Source organism: Coregonus clupeaformis, chromosome 24, assembly GCF_020615455.1.
Source record: "Coregonus clupeaformis isolate EN_2021a chromosome 24, ASM2061545v1, whole genome shotgun sequence".
Classification (NCBI taxonomy): Eukaryota; Metazoa; Chordata; class Actinopteri; order Salmoniformes; family Salmonidae; genus Coregonus; species Coregonus clupeaformis.
The window spans coordinates 21,997,778-22,018,909 of record NC_059215.1 but is presented as its reverse complement, the minus strand read 5'-3'; the positions used below and the strand labels follow the sequence as shown (position 1 = coordinate 22,018,909).

The window sequence follows — 21,132 nt, the reverse complement described above, 5'->3', positions numbered from 1 at the left end:
GCTTGCATTTTGTATTTATATTTTCATGTGTGTATTTTCTGTAATTTATGTAATTCAGGGCTCATCTATAAAATAAAATAAAGACCTTGTTCTCAGCATGACTCCCTGATAAAATAAAGGTTAAATAAATAAATTATGAAGTAGGTGCCACTCGATGACACGCTGGTTTCTGTCTTCCAACATCTCTTGCCCCACAAAACAATATTTATTGGTTTGACAGCTCATGGCCTGCGTATTTTGCAAAACGTTGTGCACAGTGCCCTCTACTGACAAATGACATCGGAAATCTCATTAAACCAAATTCAACTACATTTCCCATCAACCTTTCGGTAGCATCTCGAACATCCTAAAATTCCATTGGATCACAGCATATTATTCTCCAATGGCGTTCGAGAATACTAACCCATCCATTTATATGCACATTCGTATGATTCGTTCGCCTGCAGAGATTCAATCTGTCAAAATATTGGTCAAAATAGCTGTCAACACGCTGGTGACGTGAACACCCGTTTCTACCATTTGGAAGAATATTTGGACGATAGAGATGGGATCCGGTCAGAGTGCGACCAGGAAAGTGTCTTTTGGAGTGGATGATGAGGACAGAGTACGGGTTCTTCGTGGAGTAAAGGTAACATTACTGGCTGCTATCATAATTCTAAGTATCTAGTTATAGCTATTGCTACCTACAGTAGCTAGCTAGGTATTACACTAACGTTAGCAAGGTGGTATTCAAATGTGTCACTAGCGTTAGACCAATGTTTCAATTTAATAGCTATTTGTCTAACTGGTACGATAGTCTTTGGTCCACTGGCTGTGAAAAGATGCTAGCTACATGTAGTGAGTGATGCTGCAAAACTAGCGCAGCCATGCCACTCCCTAATACGTCTGTCACCTTGTATGAACTGGGCGAGGTTACCTAACGTTAATAATGTTAGCTAGCTAGAACATACGTGGTCATGGAAAATGAGCCCTTTAGGCGAGTGTGTGTAGAAGAAACCGGTCATCACAGCCATGTTAGCTAACTAGACATAATCTCGAGGCCTACTGTTCTAGTGGTTTATACTATAAACCGATTGGGTATGGTAGCCAGCTAGTGACTAGCCAGTCATCTGCAGTCAGGATCATGCATACTAACATGCTGGCCACACCGTAACGCGAGCGTTGCAAAATACATTTACACATACATGTTATTCAATAATTTCATCCAAACTGCTCGAGCGCATCAACGAGCGTCTGCGTACCTCCAGGCGCTAAAATAGAACTTGGTTCTATTTTTTAAGATTGACGCGCTGCAAGTCCCGCCTCTCCTATCTCCTCATTGGTTTTTATGAGTATATACCCACGTGGGTGATTGAAAAATGAACTGGGGTCCACACTCCAGTCCAGTTCGTGGAGGTGGTAATGCACCTTAAAGTTGGTTGCCAACCGCCATATAACGTCCACAGAAGAAGACTGACAGAGGAGAGATGATTTAAGCAGTGGTATATGGCCAATAAAATTTGCCTCGGCGGAAGTCGTGACAGACCTGTCCCCAAATGAATATAGTTGGTTCAGAGTGCGTTTTGATATTTCAACCTGCGTGTCCTGATCGCGTCTGGTGTGGATGGACAAAATCAACATGCGCACGCGGACGCGGACGCACGCCCATGCCCGGTCTAGGCAGCATGTAATGGAAAGCGCCGTGACCCATTTTTTTTAACAAAAGCCCTATTCGCACGGGACTTGTATTAGCTACTATAGAATGTTGATTATGTAATTATTACCCCAGCGTGTCTGTTTTTCCAGAGTACGATTCTGACTGGATTAGTTTGACCAAACCCTATAATTCTTTTTTTTTTCTAACAAAAAATGTACCCTTATGATGGAAGCCTGGTGGCTGTTCTAGGCGTGACGATATTTCAACTTGTCTAGGGATAGCTTAATATACATTAGATAGTATGAATAAGCAATATTCCAAACCACAGCTTCATACACTTGTCAGACATAGAGAACTGATACTGTATACTGGTTGTTGGGGTGAGATTTGTCCGTGGGTGGCTTAAAAAAATAAATAAAAGTTATTCCTCATGACTTACACATTGGTAGGAAGAAGTTTCATCCAAAGCAGATGTTGGGTACTATATTTATTGAATATTATCAGAATCCTATAAATTAAAATGGTCAATTTGGGTGCAATCAATTATCTTAATATCTCAGAGATCAAATCAAATGTCAACAAAATAATGTTTCAGGAATGCCAATTGTACATCTTTCTAACTACAGAAACGATTTCAGAACAATCTGAGATGGTGGGTGTCATTGCTTGCTGAAATGACATGGAATTTGAAAATATTGTGCCTTGCTTAGCTGGGCATACACACTCGTTGCAGACTGTTGAACCTTTGCACCTGCTGTCTGCCCCACGGGGAGTTTAGTCTAGAGTAGACGTTGCAATTTAACAGTATCTTCTTGCTATTGATCAGTTTCTCTTATTTTCTATACGATATCAACACAATGTCATTGTCAACTAGTGAATAGAGTTTGATTATGGCATACAATGGTTTTAAGAGTAGTTTGTAGTAATGCTTTGAGATTGTTTATAAATCAGTAATGAACAGTGACCTGTAGGCTAACACATTTTTCAAAATGATTTGATGTACAACTACTGAAAAACCCTTTACAAATCCTTTATAAATTGTCAATAAAGAGGTTACTGAAAAATAACAAAATAATTCTGAGTGTTTTCGGAGATATGTTAGCCTTAATGCTAATCTTCCTCTCGTCACTGTTGTGTTCAGCTGTCAGAAGATGTTCTCCAGAGGATGAGGGGTACAGGTCCTGCCAACCAAACAGCGGACATCAAACCACCGCCCCCCACCAGCCCCAAGAAAGAAAGTAAGTTAATCTACCACCTCCTGCTCAACTCTTTATGCAATAGCTGATTATAAATCTGTTTCACACAAGTAAGTGGGTTTTGAGAGTCGAATTTACAGCCTCATTGGCCAGAGTAAGTAAAGTGTGTCACTAACTGGTCAGAATAATACACCAAGGACATACAGTGCCTTCGGAAAATATTCGGACCGCTTTACTTTTTCCACATTGTTATTCTAAAATTGATTGAATAGTTTTTTTCCGTCATCAATCTACACACAATACCCCATAATGAAAAAGCAAAAACAGGTTTATAGAAATGTTTGCTAATTTATTAAAAATTAAATAAATATCACATTTACATAAGTATTCAGACCCTTTACTCAGTACTTTGTTGAAGCACCTTTGGCAGTGATTACAGCATCGAGTCTTCTTGGGTATGACGCTACAAGCTTGGCATAACCTGTATTTGGGGAGTTTCTTCTCTGCAGATCCTCTCAAGCTCTGTCAGGTTGGATGGGGAGCGTTGCTGCACAGCTATTTTCAGGTCTCTCCAGAGATGTTCGATCGGGTTCAAGTCCGGGCTCTGGCTGGGCCACTTAAGGACATTCAGAGACTTGTCCCGAAGCCACTCCTGCGTTGTCTTGGCTGTTTGCTATGGGTCGTTGTCCTGTTAGAAGATTAACCTTCACCCCAGTCTGAGGTCCTGAGCGCTCTGGAGCAGGTTTTCATCAAAGATCTCGCTGTACTTTGCTCCGTTCATCTTTCCCTCGATCCTTACTAGTCTCCCAGTCCCTGCCACTGAAGAACACCCCCACAGCATGATGCTGCCACCACCAGGCAAAGAGTTCAATCTTGGTTTCATCAGACCAGATCATTTTGTTTCTGATCTTCGGAGAGTCCTTTAGGTGCCTTTTGGCAAACTCCAAGTGGGCTTTCATGTGCCTTTTACTGAGGAGTGGCTTCCGTCTGGCCACTCTACCATAAAGGCCTGATTGGTGGAGTGCTACAGAGATGATTGTCCTTCTGGAAGGTTCTCTCATCTCCACAGAGGAGCTCTGGAGCTCTGTCAGAGTGACCATCAGGTTCTTGGTCACCTCCCTGACCAAGACCCTTCTCCCCCGATTGCTCAGTTTGGCCGGGCGGCCAGCTCTCGAAAAAGTATTGGTGGTTCCAAACTTTTTCCATTTAAGAATGATGGAGGCCACTGTGTTCTTGGGGACCTTCAATGCTGCAGACATTTTTTGGTACCCTTCCCCAGATCTGTGCCTTGACACAATCCTGTCTCGGAGCTCTACGGACAATTCCTTCGACCTCATGGCTTGGTTTTTGCTCTGACATCCACTGTCGACTGTGGGACCTTATATAGACAGGTGTGTGCCTTTCCAAATCATGTCCAATACATTTAATTTACCACAGGTGGACTCATCAAGTTGTAGAACCATCTTAAGAATGATCAATGGAAACAGGATGCACCTGAGCTCAATTTCGAGTCTCATAGCAAAGGGTTTGAAAACGTATGTAAATAAGGCATTTCTAAAAAGCTGTTTTCGCTAAGTTATTATGGGGTATTGTGTGTAGATTGATGAGGAAAAAAATTAATTGAATCCATTTTAGAATAAGGCTGTAACGTAACAAAATGTGGAAAAGGGGAACGGGTCTGAATACTTTCCGAATACACTGTGTGTGTGTGTGTGTATATATATCAGTTGAAGTTGGATGTTTACACTTAGGTTGGAGTCATTATAACTTGTTTTTCAACCACTCCACACATTTCTTGTTAACAAACTATAGTTTTGGCAAGTCAGTTAGGACATCTACTTTGTGCATGACACAAGTAATTTTTCCAACAATTGTTTACAGACAGATTATTTCACTTATAATTCACTGTATCACAATTCCAGTGGGTCAGAAGTTTACATACACTAAGTTGACTGTGCCTTTAAACAGCTTGGAAAATTCCAGAAAAACGATTTCATGGTTTGGTTCATCCTTGGGAGCAATTTCCAAATGCCTGAAGGTACCACGTTCACCTGTACAAACAATAGTATGCAAGTATAAACACCAAAATTCCAGAAAAACGATTTCATGGCTTTAGAAGCTTCTGATAGGCTAATTGACATCATTTGAGTCAATTGGAAGTCAGCCAAGACCTCAGAAAAAAATGTGTAGACCTCCACAAGTTTGGTTCATCCTTGGGAGCAATTTCCAAACGCCTGAAGGTACCACGTTCACCTGTACAAACAATAGTATGCAAGTGTCTCCAAGAGATAAAGTGCAAATCAATCCCAGAACAACAGTAAATGACCTTGTGGAGATGCTGGAGAAAACAGGTACAAAAGTATCTATATCTACAGTAAAACAAGTCCTATATCGACATAACCTGAAAGGCCGCTCAGCAAGGATGAAGCCACTGCTCCAAAACCGCCATAGAAAAGACATACTACGTTTTGCAACTGCACATGGGGAAAAATATTGTACTTTTTGGAGAAATATCCTCTAGTCTGATGAAACACAAATAGAACTGTTTGGCCATAATGACCATCGTTAGGTTTGGAGGAAAAAGGGGGCAGTTGCAAGCCGAAGAACACCATCCCAACCGTGAAGCACGGGGGTGGCAGCATCATGCTGTGGGGGTGCTTTGCTGCAGGAGGGACTGGTGCACTTCACAAAACAGATGGCATCATCAGGAAGGGAAATGATGTGGATATATTGAAGCAACATCTCAAGACATCAGTCAGGAAGTTAAAGCTTGGTCGCAAATGGGTCTTCCAAATGGACAATAACCCCAAGCATACTTCCAAAGTTGTGGCAAAATGGCTTATGGACAACAAAGTCAAGGTATTGGAGTGGCCAATGACCTCAATCCTATAGAAAATGTGTGCGAGCAAGGAGGCCTACAAACCTGACTCAGTTACACCAGCTCTGTCAGGAGGAATGGGCCAAAATTCACCCAATTTATTGTGGGAAGTTTGTGGAAGGCTACCCAAAACGTTTGACCCAAGTTAAACAATTTAAAGGCAATGCTACCAAATACCAAATACTAATTGAGTGTATGTAAACTTCTGACCCACTGGGAATGTGATGAAAGAAATAAAAGCTGAAATAAATAACTCTCTCTACTATTATTCTGACATTTCAATAAAGTTGAAGTCGGATGTTTACATACACCTTAGCCAAATACATTTAAACTCAGTTTTTCACAATTCCTAGTAAATATTCCCTGTCTTAGGTCAGTTAGGATCACCACTATATTTTAAGAATGTGAAATGTCAGAATTATAGTAGAGATAATTATTTATTTCAGCTTGTATTTCTTTAATCTCGCTCTGATTATTTCTTAATTGATTGTTTTTTTCTTCATTTTACTTTTTGGATTATATGTGTCAAACCAAATTTGATTTGCCACTTGTTTCGTACACAATAGGTGTAGACTAACAGTGAAATGCTTACTTACGGGCCCTTCCCAACAATGCAGAGAGAAAAATAGAACAACAATGGAAAGATGATAAAACGAGGATTAAATACACAATGAGTAAGGATAACTTGGCTATACACACCTGGTACCAGGACTGAGTTGATGTGCAGGATAACTTGGCTATACACACCCGGTACCAGGACTGAGTTGATGTGCAGGGGTACAAGGTAACTGAGGTAAACATGTACATATACACTACCGGTGAAAAGTTTTAGAACACCATTCTTTATTTTTAATATTTTCTACATCAAAACTATGAAATAATACATATGGAATCATGTAGTAACCAAAAAAGTGTTAAACTAATCAAAATATATTTTATATTTGAGATTCTTCAAATAGCCACCCTTTGCCTTGATGACAGCTTTGCACACTCTTGCCATTCTCTCAACCAGCTTCACCTGGAATGCTTTTCCAACAGTCTTGAAGGAGTTCCCACATATGCTGAGCACTTGTTGGCTGCTTTTCCTTCACTCTGCGGTCTGACTCATCCCAAACCATCTCAATTTGGTTGAGGTCGGGGATTGTGGAGGCCAGGTCATCTGATGCGGCATTCCATCACACTCCTCCTTGGTAAAATAGCCCTTACACAGCCTGGAGGTGTGTTGGTTGATTGTCCTGTTGAAAAACATATGATAGTCCCACTAAGCCCAAACCAGATGGGATGGCTTATCGCTGCAGAATGCTGTGGTAGCCATGCTGGTTAAGTGTGCCTTGAATTCTAAATAAATCACAGACAGTGTCACCAGCAAAGCACCCCCACACCATAACACCTCCTCCTCCATGCTTCACGGTGGGACATACACATGCGGAGATCATCCGTTCACCCACACCGGGTCTCACAAACATACAGAGGTTGGAACCAAAAATCTCCAATTTGGACTCATCAGACCAAAGGACACATTTCCACCGGTCTAATGTCCATTGCTCATGTTTCTTGGCCCAAGCAAGTCTCTTCTTCTTATTGGTGTCCTTTTAGTAGTGGTTTCTTTGCAGCAGTTCGACCATGAAGGCCGGATTCACACAGTCTCCTCTGAACAGTTGATGTTGAGGTGTGTCTGTTACTTGAACTCTGTGACGCATTTATTTGGGTTGCAATTTTTGAGGCTGGTAACTCTAATGAACTTATCCTCTGCAGCAGAGGTAACTCTGGGTCTTCCATTCCTGTGGCGGCCCTCATGAAAGCCAGTTTCATCATAGCGCTTGATGTTTTTAACGACTGCACTTTAAGAAACTTTCAAAGTTCTTGAAATGTTCCGTGTTGACTGACCTTCATGTCTTAAAGTAATGATGGACTGTCGTTTCACTTTGCTTATTTGAGCTGTTCTTGCCATAATATGGACTTGGTATTTTACCAAATAGGGCTATCTTCTGTATACCCCTCTACCTTGTCACAACACAACTGATTGGCTCAAATGTATTAAGAAGGAAAGAAATTCCACAAATTAACTTTTAAGAAGACACACCTGTTAATTGAAATGCATTTCAGGTGACTACCTCATGAAGCTGGTTGAGAGATTGCCAAGAGTGTGCAAAGCTGTCATCAAGGCAAAGGGTGGCTATTTGATGAATCTAAAAAATTAATATATTTGTTTAACACTTTTTTGGTTACTACATGATTCCATATGTGCTATTTCATGGTTTTGATTAGAAAATAGTACAAATAAAGAAAAACCCTTGAATGAGTAGGTGTTCTAAAACTTTTGACCAGTAGTGTAGGTAGGGGTGAAGTGGGTACATATTTTTACATTATTGTGCACATGCTAGGCAGAGATGGTAGGGGGACTCAGAACTCATAAATGCATCATATTTTGTCTATATAGAGTAAGAGTGCCAGCAGCACTCATGCAGCTCCAGACCATGACACTCCCACCACCACACTTGACTGTAGGCAAGACACACTTGTCTTTGTACTCCTCACCTGGTTGCCGCCACACACGCTTGACACCATCTGAACCAAATAAGTTTATCTTGGTCTCATCAGACCACAGGACATGGTTCCAGTAATCCATGTCCTTAGTCTGCTTGTCTTCAGCAAACTGTTTGCGGGCTTTCTTGTGCATCATCTTTAGAAGAGACTTCCTTCTGGGACGACAGCCATGCAGACCAATTTGATGCTGTGTGCGGCGTATGGTCTATGCACTGACAGGATGACCCCCCACCCCTTCAACCTCTGCAGCAATGCTGGTAGAACTCATACGTCTATTTCCCAAAGACAACCTCTGGATATGACGCTGAGCATGTGCACTCAACTTCTTTGGTCGACCATGGCAAGGCCTGTTCTGAGTGGAACCTGTCCTGTTAAACCGCTGTATGGTCTTGGCCACCGTGCTGCAGCTCAGTTTCAGGGTCTTGGTAATCTTCTTATAGCCCAGGCCATCTTTATGTAGAGCAACAAATCTTTTTTTTCAGATCCTCAGAGAGTTCTTTGCCATGAGGTGCCATGTTGAACTTCCAATGACCAGTATGAGGGAGTGTGAGAGCGAATTTAACACACCTGCTCCCCATTCACACCTGAGACCTTGTAACACTAACGAGTCACATGACACCGGGGAGGGAAAATTGCTAATTTGGCCCAATTTGGACATCTTCACTTAAGGGTGTACTCACTTTTGTTGCCAGCGGTTTAGACATTAATGGCTGTGTGTTTAGTTATTTTGAGGGGACAGCAAATTTACACTGTTATACAAGCTGTACACTCACTACTTTACATTGTAGCAAAGTGTCATTTCTTCAGTGTTGTCACATGAAAAGATATACTCAAATATTTACAAAAATGTGAGGGGTGTACTCACTTTTGTGAGATACTGTGTATATATATATATATATATATATATATACACAGTATATATATATACACACACACACACAGTGCATTCGGAAAGTATTCAGACCCATTCCCTTGTTCCACATTTTGTTGATCACATTTTTTTTCCCCCTCATCAATCTACACACAATACATTTACATTTACATTTTAGTCATTTAGCAGACGCTCTTATCCAGTGCGACTTACAGTTAGTGAATGCATACATGTTTTTTTGTTGTTGTTTTTTTTCTTTTTTTTTCTCTTCATACTGGCCCCCCGTGGGAAACGAACCCACATCCCTGCCGGGCCAAACCTTCCCTTACCTTGGACGATGATGGACCAATTGTGCGCCGCCCATGGGTCTATACCCCATAATAACTTAGCGAAAACAGGTTTTTAGAAATGCCTTATTTACATACAGTGAGGGAAAAAAAGTATTTGATCCCCTGCTGATTTTGTACGTTTGCCCACTGACAAAGAAATGATCAGTCTATAATTTTAATGGTAGGTTTATTTGAACAGTGAGAGACAGAATAACAACAAGAAAATCCAGAAAAACGCATGTAAAAAATGTTATAAATTGATTTGCATTTAAATGAGGGAAATAAGTATTTGACCCCTCTGCAAAACATGACTTAGTACTTGGTGGCAAAACCCTTGTTGGCAATCACAGAGGTCAGATGTTTCTTGTAGTTGGCCACCAGGTTTGCACACATCTCAGGAGGGATTTTGTCCCACTCCTCTTTGCAGATCTTCTCCAAGTCATTAAGGTTTCGAGGCTGATGTTTGTCAACTCGAACCTTCAGCTCCCTCCACAGATTTTCTATGGGATTAAGGTCTGGAGACTGGCTAGGCCACTCCAGGACCTTAATGTGCTTCTTCTTGAGCCACTCCTTTGTTGCCTTGAATGTGTGTTTTGGGTCATTGTCATGCTGGAATACCCATCCACGACCCATTTTCAATGCCCTGGCTGAGGGAAGGAGGTTCTCACCCAAGATTTGACGGTACATGGCCCCGTCCATCGTCCCATTGATGCGGTGAAGTTGTCCTGTCCCCTTAGCAGAAAAACACCCCCAAAGCATAATGTTTCCACCTCTATGTTTGACGGTGGGGATGGTGTTCTAGGGGGCATAGGCAGCATTCCTCCTCCTCCAAACACGGCGAGTTGAGTTGATGCCAAAGAGCTCAATTTTGGTCTCATCTGACCACAACACTTTCACCCAGTTCTCCTCTGAATCATTCAGATGTTCATCGGCAAACTTCAGACGGCCCTGTATATGTGCTTTCTTGAGCAGGGGGACCTTGCGGGCGCTGCAGGACTTCAGTCCTTCATGGCGTAGTGTGTTACCAATTGTTTTCTTGGTGACCATGGTCCCAGCTGCCTTGAGATCATTGACAAGATCCTCCCATGTAGTTCTGGGCTGATTCCTCACCGTTCTCATGATCATTGCAACTCTACGAGGTGAGATCTTGCATGGAGCCCCAGGCCGAGGGAGATTGACAGTTATTTTGTGTTTCTTCGATTTGCGAATAATCGCACCAACTGTTGTCACCTTCTCACCAAGCTGCTTGGCGATGGTCTTGTAGCCCATTCCAGCCTTGTGTAGGTCTACATTCTTGTCCCTGACATCCTTGGAGAGCTCTTTGGTCTTGGCCATGGTGGAGAGTTTGGAATCTGATTGATTGATTGCTTCTGTGGACAGGTGTCTTTTATACAGGTAACAAGCTGAGATTAGGAGCACTCCCTTTCAGAGTGTGCTCCTAATCTCAGATCGTTACCTGTATAAAAGACACCTGGGAGCCAGAAATCTTTCTGATTGAGAGGGGGTAAAATACTTATTTCCCTCATTAAAATGCAAATCAATTTATAACATTTATGACATGCGTTTTTCTGGATTTTTGTGTTGTTATTCTGTCTCTCACTGTTCAAATAAACCTACCATTAAAATTATAGACTGATCATTTCTTGGGCAAACGTATAAAATCAGTGGGCAAACGTATAAAATCAGCAGGGGATCAAATACTTTTTTCCCTCACTGTAAGTATTCAGACCCTTTGCTATGAGACTCGAAATTGAGCTCAGGTGCATCCTGTTTCCATTGATCATCCTTAAGATGGTTCTACAACTTGATATGAGTCCACCTGTAGTAAATTCAATTGATTTGGACATGATTTGGAAAGGCACACACCTGTCTATATAAGGTCCCACAGTTAACAGTGCATGTGAGAGCAAAAACCAAGCCATGAGGTCGAAGGAATTGTCGGTAGAGCTCCGAGACAGTATTGTGTCGAGGCACAGATCTGGGGAAGGGTACCAAAACATTTGTGCAGCATTGAAGCTCCCCAAGAACACAGTGGCCTCCATCATTCTTAAATGGAAGAAGTTTGGAACCACCAAGACTCTTCCGAGAGCTGGCCGCCCGGCCAAACTGAGCAATTGGGGGAGAAGGGCCTTGGTCAGGGAGGTGACCAAGAACCCGATTGTCACTCTGACAGAGCTCCAGAGAGAACCTTCCAGAAGGACAACCATCTCTGCAGCACTCCACCAATCAGGCCTTTATGGTAGAGTGGCCAGACGGAAGCCACTCCTCAGTAAAAGGCACATGACATCCCGCTTGGAGTTTGCCAAAAGGCACCTGAAGGACTCTCAGACCATGAGAAACAAGATTCTCTCGTCTGATGAAACCAAGATTGAATTCTTTGGCCTGAATGGCAAGCGTCACGTCTGGAGGAAACCTGGCACCATCCCTACGGTGAAGCATGGTGGTGGCAGCATCATGCTGTGGGGATGTTTTTCAGCAGCAGGGACTGAGAGTAGTCAGGATCGAGGGTAAGATACGGAGCAGAGTACAGAGAGATCTTTGAAGAAAACCTGCTCCAGAGCGCTCAGGACCTCAGACTGGGGCGAAGGTTCACCTTCCAACAGGACAACGACCCTAAGCACACAGCCAAGACAATGCATGAGTGGCTTCGGGACAAGTCTCTGACTGTCCTTGAGTTGCCCAGCCAGAGCCCGGACTTGAACCCGATCGAACATCTCTGGAGAGACCTGAAAATAGCTGTGCAGCAACGCTCCCCATCCAACCTGACAGAGCTTGAGAGGATCTGCAGAGAAGAATGGGAGAAACTCCCCAAATACAGGTGTGCCAAGCTTGTAGCGTCATACCCAGGAAGACTCGATGCTGTAATTGCTGCCAAAGGTGTTTCAACAAAGTACTGAGTAAAGGGGCTGAATGCTTTATTTTGCTATCATTTCTAAAAACCTGTTTTTGCTTTGTTATTATGGGGTATTGTGTGTAGATTGATGAGGGGGGAAAAAACAATTTAATCAATTTTAGAATATGGCTGTAAAGTAACAAAATGTGGAAAATGTAAAGGGGTCGGAATACATTCCAAATGCACTGTATATAGAAAAGGTGTGATGAATGTTGTTGTTTGCAGGTCCCCCTCCCTCTCCCCGTCCATCGCCAACCCAGCAGCAGCGCCAACCCCGGCCTCAGCCCAGTCCTCAGACAGCCCACACTGACACCAAGGAGGAGCTGAAGAAGAGGTGGGTTTCTGAGTGAAAGACAGTTACCTAGGGGGGTAAAAGGTACACTGACTCTCTTGTAAAGGCCTGGTAAAAGTCTCATGACAGTAATGTTCATTTAATCGGCTCCAAAACAAAAACAGTGCAGACCAAACGAGCACTAGTGTTTGGAAGTTTATTTTTCTGGTATCGACCTTCTTCTTTCACCTGTACTATGACAAGTTATGTGAAAAGTAATCCCTTATGAAGGTAAATATAAAATGTATATGGTTTTTGATTTTTAATTGTTTTCTATTGTAGACTTTTCATACAGGTCATACATGTGGATGTGGTAGTTATTGTAAATAGCACAGTTAAAACAGAATGGCACCATTAAAGGATGGACAGTTGTCTTCCATGCAGTGTGTCAGATCACAAATGCATTGGTGTGTGTGTTCCTCAGTTATGAGCGGCAGCAAACAGTGGTTCAGGAGGAGCTAACGAAGGTGGCCCGGCGGGAGAGAGAGGCAGCCAGGACAGAGATGAGCAAAGCACTGTACAGAGAGAGGCTTCAATCACGCCAGGAGAGGGAAAAGGCCAAACTACTAGTAAATATCTTTCTCTCTCTTTTGCTCTCTAGCTCTCTCTGCCTGTCTTTCTCTCACTCTCTTCGTCTTCCTCTCTTTCTAGCTTTAGCTCTCTCTGTGTCTTTCTTTCTCTGTCTCACTCCCTCTGTTTCATTTTGTCCCTCTGTTTTATCTTGTATTCCCGTCGATCTAACGTCTCTCTCTCTCATCTTGGTGAGCCACAGTGTGTTCAGGCTTTTTGGAGTATCTGTCATTGGTAACTTTCTTTTTCTTTCCACTGTACTTTGCATGATCTTTCTCTGTTGCTTCATGTATCTGTGTGGGACATTCTCTGAAACCACAATCATTGCAGTGTCCACTAGCATACCATAGGTGGAGCCATATAACAGTCTTGAAACATTAGATTGCTGATGGATTGGCTTTAGACGATGCTGGTCCATGTTTCATGCCCCCCACCCCCAAAAGAAAACAACAACCACAAACAGTGCACTCTAACAGTCTGAAGGCAGCAGTTGAGCTTCACCTTGGCAATCTGCATTATACACACAGGCAAATGTGTGTGAACAGGTGCTGTATACATACACACACTTGGTGCACCCACAGGCAGTCATATGAAGACATGCACACTGCACAGACATGCACTGGTACATGCATTTACATATGACATATTCCTGTCACATCTTTGCATTAATTAAACAATTATTAATTTGTTTGTTATCTTCCTCAAGTCCCCTCGGGCTAGTAAGGAGCCTGGTTAAGTTTTCTCTCACAAGTAGAACATTTGACAGAGCTCAAATTGCTTATTTTGGATTAGACCAATTTCCACCTAACCCTGTTTCTCTCCCCACCCCCCTTCTCCTCCCACGCTCCTCCCTCCCTCACTCATCACTCCCAAGGCTGCGCTATCTTACAGTGTGTGAGCGGTAAATTGGACCCAGAGAGTTTCCTGGGGCTTTAGATAGGAGGGGAACATGTGTTTTACGCGTAGCCTCTTTCAGGAAGCCTGCACAGAGATGTGTTGTGGAGTCTCTTATCTTCGCTCAGACACACGTCGGACACTAATAGAAATTAGTTGGAGAGGGAGCGTGTGGAGAATGCTCAATGAGCCGCCAGAGCCCGGGCCTCTGAAGTGAGAGGAGGGGTAACTGGAAAATTGCAGCCCCCCCCCCCCATCATTAATGTCCTGGACATTAATGACAGTGATTGTAACCATGGCAACCCTTAACCTTGGTTGATCTGCAGCTGTAGTAGTATACCGTCCTACATCATCCTCCTCAAATGTGAAAGGAGACATGATTTACATGGAAGATCCTAATTGAATACGGTACCAATGGCCTGTTTAGTTTATGCTTTACAGTGGAGATGATGCAGGTTGACCCTCCACGTTAGTGAGGAGATTGTGGGGTTGTAGGGGAATCATCCAGGGCTACATTGTGCCCTACCTTGCTTGACATGCCCTCCTAGGCTCTGGTCTGGGCTTCAATGGCTCTGTGAATGGACTCAACTCCAAGAGATCCAGGATAAACTGGAGCTCTGGCAAACCCTAACCACCAATCTGCATCCCTAACAGTTACTGATGACAGGGTCTGTCCCAGGACCACAGTGTCCAGTCTAGAGCGTGATGTCACAAGCTCTGCTATGTAAAAGCCTAATTACGATCACCAGAACGGCCAAACCAAAACATTTTGATGGCCGTTTTGGGCTCTAAAATTAGTTCATAATGATCAAGTCCGATCCCCACTGTGAATTATTTTAACGTTCGCTACAAATCGAGATATTTGAGTGATCCCTTCTGACTACTACATTTGTCGTCACACCGGGACACGCGCTGACACAGACCTGTCACGGGCTGGCAGGCTATGAGAAGGCTCTCTCAGACAGGATGAAAACGACTAAATCAACCATGATTCTCTGCTAGTTACCGCCACTTACACCGTGATCGGGAGTTTTCCATAGGAAAACTATCACTATCTACTGGTTTTAATGTCTATGGTCTGTCCACATAAAATCAAAGATTAGCAGAGGTGGGACCAAGTTACTGTTATCCGAGTCACAAAGTCAGAGTCTCTAGTCCAGTCCCAAGTAGAACGAGTCGAGTCTCGAGTCAAGTCCATGTCGTGCATTCTAAGAGCAAGTCAAGTCAAGTAAAAACAAAATCTATACATGCAGTGACTTGTTCAACTACACATCTTTGTCCATGTATTGAGGCTACAAGACAGCCCTGTTCATTATTTTGTCTACAACATATTTTGATTTATGTAATAATTAATTTTAACAACAAATTCCAAATCCAAGCTTCATAAGTAAATGATCAATTTCAAGCAATATTGACATACCAAAAGACCAGTATGCCTATGCTAGTAATTGTTGGTTGATGCCCCATTGCTGGTGAGCTTGCAAAGTAAACTGTTATTATTCTTGATCAACAAATAATTTTTGGAGCTGCATATTTATTTATGGAAATCATCTCTCCTTACAATTTGACGGTTGCGCTGCTCCCGACCCTATAGCTGTACAGAAAATCAATCTGTTTGCTAGCTCACCCGACCTGTGTTGATTGACAGTTTGCTGGTCCAATCAGAGGGCTGAGTGTGTGTTTCACTAGCCAATCTGTTTTTTATTTTGCAAGTTCGATGCTGCGGCAGCTGTCTCTGGCTGTGTAGAGAGTAATCCACACAGCCAGAGAGACAAAACATTACAGAACCTGGCCAGATAATTTCAGGTCAAAGCCGAGTCCCGAGTCTTGAGGCTCCAAGTCAAGTCTCAAGTTATTTTATTTTCTATTAGGTTGAGTCCAAGTCATTGGACTCAAGTCCATACCTCTGATGATTAGTATAAGGAAGTAACTGGTTAATGAAGCATCATTTGACTTCTAGGCTAATTTCCTGGGGGACTATTGTTGGTGTTAGTGATGGTTCACTATTTGAACATGGACCCGCTGGTCTAATCAATAACTCCCCTCCTGTGTCTCTATGATTCACTGTCTCTGACAAACAAACAAAAGGTCTCTGCATCAACTCAATTCATTAGCACACTATTACGCTCATTGTTCAGCCCCTCATGTGCCTTTTGTCAGACTGTGTAAGAGAATAGCGATGTTATTATTAGAGGGAAGATGATAAAAGCGTTTCTCTTGTCTTTGTCGGGGTTGGCGCCGAGCGTCAGCCAAGGTCACTAAAAGCCAAGTCACTGGAGGATGTGAAGTGGAGCGTCAGCACCCTCCTTTTATTATTCCCTCGTTCCGGCCTTTTGTCTTCATCCAACTAAACCACTGGACCTCCTCCTCCCTCCCTCTCTCCTCCTCTATCTGCCAAGGCCCTCGCTGCTCTGCGCCCTATGAATACTCATTGTTAATTGCAAATCTTCAGAAGATTAATTTCAGAGAGAGAGAGAGAAAGAGAGAAGAAAAAGGTCTAAAGGGATTTTGTCTTTTAAAACATATGAATGCCCTTTTGCAGTCTGTCAGCAGAAATGGGTGGTAAGTCACATTAGCATACGGTGGATTCTTCCCCCTCCCAGCTCTGTACAATTAAAAAGCTCATTTCATTAGCAGCCTCCCAGCTTCGCTTTTGATAGTTTCACACCAAATGCCATTTATGGTTTCTCAGGGCTGTTTGCACATTGCAACTCACAACATGAATCACTGTGAATCCTTAGTACATTCCGCATGAATACATATGTAACAAGATCTGTATTTGTTATTGCTCGACCATATGGTATCTTATCCCTTACAGCAAATCGTGTTTAGCTATGTTCAGAATATCAGATTTATGTATTTTATGTTTTCAAATTAATGTCCCCTTGTCTTTGACATGTCCTTTTAGAGTTAAGTGGTTGTAAACTTTGTTACCACTACATTAGCATGTAGTTAACCTGATGCTTTTGTGAATGTATGACAAGGTTAACTGCAGGCAGTGCCCCCAATACCAGCCAGCCAAGATTTCCATTAGACACTTCCTCATCTCAACACTAGATGGCAGTATAAGTATTCCATATCCCAGATAAGGGTCTATGTGCTACATGAAGGCCTACAGTAGGCCACTCGTCTACCTAAGTGTGTAATTTCCCTCTCCTAGGAAAGCTAGAGACAAATGTTATGATATCACCCCAGATAATCCAATAAATCCTAATCGCTCTCATTTTCATAAGGATATCTGTCCAGCAGACTCAGCCATTTACCTCCATTAGAATACGGATGGTAGAGTGGCACTCTACTACTGTATAAGCACAGTAAGCTCTCCTCTAGTGGAAGATGGATAGGGGATTTGAAGTGGCAAGCTGCTGTGTGAGCCGACAGATGTTTAGTTTGATTGGAAATCTTTACCTTTCCGTTTACATTATTCATATTTCCTCAGCTGTGGAGCCTATTGTCTCTAAAACTAGCATCTTATACACTCAGACTACATCCCTTTATTGGTTTTCCTCGAAATTGCAACAGCTGTGTGCTCAGCGCTTATAGAAACAGATCCACTCTACTTAGGCATATAGCAGCCTGCTTCATTACTGTGGCTCAGATGCATACAAATGTATGCTTTTGGCTCGCGTTCATACAAAAACCTTGTTAGAGGTTGAAGCAAACGGATGAGAGGAGCAGAGCTGTGAAGAGCTGTCTGCTCTGTTGTGATGCAATAGTTTACAACAGGCAAGAACTGTGCCAGTTGAGGGTTAATATGACATCGATCAGACCAGATTGAGGGGACGTCCACAGGCAAAAGTCCCAGGTGACAGTTTTGTCTGTCCTCTCGTTGTCGTGACCTGTCATGTGTGATAGATTGGGGTGCCCTGGGTTCTTCTCTGAGATGACAGACAGAGCCACTAGTTATCATGTCCTCAGATACTCTGTAGTGTATCCCAGGACCTCTAGAACACAATCAGTACCATTCTCTTCACCACAAACTATTTGCTGCTGGACTGCTCATTATGGATGCTGCAGAAGTTAAAAGTTAGCTAGTGTATTTGAGTATTTTTGGTTTGTAATTTATTGTAGGGTGCTCACACCTCTTGTGGTGATTGAATTCATACCCTAACACTCTCTCGCTCTCTCTCGTTTATCTGAGGGCTAGTAGTAGCAGCAGTAATCGGGGTGGTGCAGAGAGAGTGAACAGCAGAGTGAACAGGGCTTGCACAGATAACCCAGCTCTATCGGTAATTGTAATCTCAGAGCTGACATCTTTCTGCATGTAAAGCTATTAAGGCTCCGCTAGCTGCGTCTCACAAGCAGCCCAGAATGTCAGTAATTGCAGACGAGATGACGGCAGGTGGAGGGGAGAGAGAGATTTTATCCCTCACACTCTGAACGGCGCACCACAGCACACAACACACATCTGCTGCTCAGTACTCTCCTCTCAGAACTTGTGGAGTGAGAGGGAATTAGTCAGTTGGATTAAGCTGCTTCTGGAGATCTAAAACATAGTGTTCTGTCTGCGCTGTGTGATTATGTGTGTCTGATTTGTTTAGTTTACAATGTGAACAGACTGTGTGGTGAGACTGTCACTGCATTGTTCAGTCAATAATCTTTGGTTTGACTGATAACTGAGGTCTGAAAGATACCTAATAAGACAACATCTTATTGGCTGATATCAAGGGTATTTTAACATAATCTGTTTTGTGTGTGTGTTTTTGATTTGTTTACATACAGTATGTGAGTCTAGCTTAAGCCTTATATACAGTTTGTGAATGTGTGTGAGTGCCCCTCTCCCTGCTCCTTTTAATTTAACATCATTGCTGTCAGGGTAGCTGGGTTCCTCTTGAATAAGAAGAACTGGAGTTGTTTTCCACAAAGGAGCAGTGCTGTAGAGTTATTAATGGTAGAAGAGATGGGGCAGAGGAAAGCCGGTGGCCCATAGTGTACACCTTCCCAGACAGCTTCCACTCTGGGTAATCAGTTTGATTATTAACTGCAAATGTATTGCATAGCTGAGAGCTATGCGTTAAATAAATGCATCAAAGTAAATAAACAGAGGAGATGAGCAGACGGAGGGAAAGCAAGCAGAGCTGAGATTGCTGCTATCAGATGGCTACTCAGCACAGCACAAACAACCCAGAGGAGAAGAGATGGGACGTGTGTGTACACAGACAGAGTGCAGTGGTGTACAGGGACTAAGGGTGTTTGGGTTAGTGAGTGTGATGCTGTGTAGACTAGATGAGGGCAATGAGGAATGTAGCCGTCAAATAGCTCTGATTCACCATCTGTTGTCCAGAATGTCTGGTCTGTGTTTAACATCCATATGATTATTTTTTTTTTTTCACCTTTATTTAACCAGGTAAGCCAGTTGAGAACAAGTTCTCATTTACAACTGCGACCTGGCCAAGATAAAGCAAAGCAGTGCGATAAAAACAACAACACAGAGTTACATATGGGGTAAAACAAAACATCAAGTCAAAAATACAACAAAATATATATACAGTGTGTGCAAATGTAGCAAGTTATGGAGGTAAGGCAATAAATAGGCTATAGTGCAAAATAATTACAATTAGTATTAACACTGGAATGATAGATGTGCAAGAGATGATGTGCAAATAGAGATACTGGGGTACAAATGAGCAAAATAAATAACAATATAGGGATGAGGTAGTTGGGCGGGCTAATTTCAGATGGGCTGTGTACAGGTGCAGTGATCGGTAAGGTGCTCTGACAACTGATGCTTAAAGTTAGTGAGGGAGATAAGTGTCTCCAGCTTCAGAGATTTTTGCAATTTGTTCCAGTCATTGGCAGCAGAGAACTGGAAGGAATGGCGGCCAAAGGAGGTGTTGGCTTTGGGAATGACCAGTGAGATATACCTGCTGGAGCGCACACTACGGGTGGGTGTTGCTATGGTGACCAATGAGCTAAGATATGGCGGGGATTTGCCTAGCAGTGATTTATAGATGGCCTGGAGCCAGTGGGTTTGGCAACGAATATGTAGTGAGGACCAGCCAACAAGAGCGTACAGGTCACAGTGGTGGGTAGTATATGGGGCTTTGGAGACAAAACGGATGGCACTGTGATAGACTACATCCAATTTGCTGAGTAGAGTGTTGGAGGCTATTTTGTAAATGACATCGCCGAAGTCAAGGATCGGTAGGATAGTCAGTTTTACGAGGGCATGTTTGGCAGCATGAGTGAAGGAGGCTTTGTTGCGAAATAGGAAACCGATTCTAGATTTAACTTTGATTGAAGGAGAGTTTACAGTCTAACCAGACACCTAGGTATTTGTAGTTGTCCACATACTCTAGGTCAGACCCGTCGAGAGTAGTGATTCTAGTCGGGTGGGCGGGTGCAAGCAGCGTTCGGTTGAAGACCATGCATTTAGTTTTACTAGTGTTTAAGAGCAGTTGGAGGCTACTGAAGGAGTGTTGTATGGCATTGAAGCTTGTTTGGAGGTTTGTTAACACAGTGTCCAATGAAGGGCCAGATGTATACAAAATGGTGTCGTCTGCGTAGAGGTGGATCTGAGAGTCACCAGCAGCAAGAGCGACATCATTGATATACACAGAGAAAAGAGTCGGCCCAAGAATTGAACCCTGTGGCACCCCCATAGAGACTGCCATAGGTCCAGACAACAGGCCCTCCGATTTGACACATTGAACTCTATCTGAGAAGTAGTTGGTGAACCAGGCGAGGCAGTCATTTGAGAAACCAAGGCTATTTAGTCTGCCAATAAGAATGCGGTGGTTGACAGAGTCGAAAGCCTTGGCCAGGTCGATGAAGACTGCTGCACAGTACTGTCTATTATCGATCGCGGTTATAATATCGTTTAGGACCTTGAGCGTGGCTGAAGTGCACCCATGACCAGCTCGGAAACCGGATTGCATAGCGGAGAAGGTACGGTGGGATTCGAAATGGTCGGTGATCTGTTTGTTAACTTGGCTTTCAAAAACTTTCGAAAGGCAGGGCAGGATGGATATGGGTCTGTAACAGTTT

The 21,132-nt window shown here is 43.0% G+C and overlaps 1 protein-coding gene across 2 annotated transcripts in view; it reads left to right on the top strand.

Annotated features, from left to right (window-relative positions):
* The first annotated feature begins 431 nt into the window (after positions 1-431).
* chchd6a (coiled-coil-helix-coiled-coil-helix domain containing 6a) overlaps positions 432-21,132 on the top strand; it is a 64,001-nt gene continuing 43,300 nt past the window's right edge. The window contains exons 1-4 of one of the 2 annotated variants that reach the window (XM_041846468.2): positions 432-628; positions 2,778-2,874; positions 12,576-12,684; positions 13,106-13,250. In XM_041846468.2, coding sequence (XP_041702402.1) covers positions 545-628; positions 2,778-2,874; positions 12,576-12,684; positions 13,106-13,250 — 435 coding nt within the window. In that variant the 5' untranslated portion in view covers positions 432-544. The remainder of the gene's footprint in view (positions 629-2,777; positions 2,875-12,575; positions 12,685-13,105; positions 13,251-21,132) is intronic. The other variant, XM_041846469.2, reaches the window with a different exon arrangement.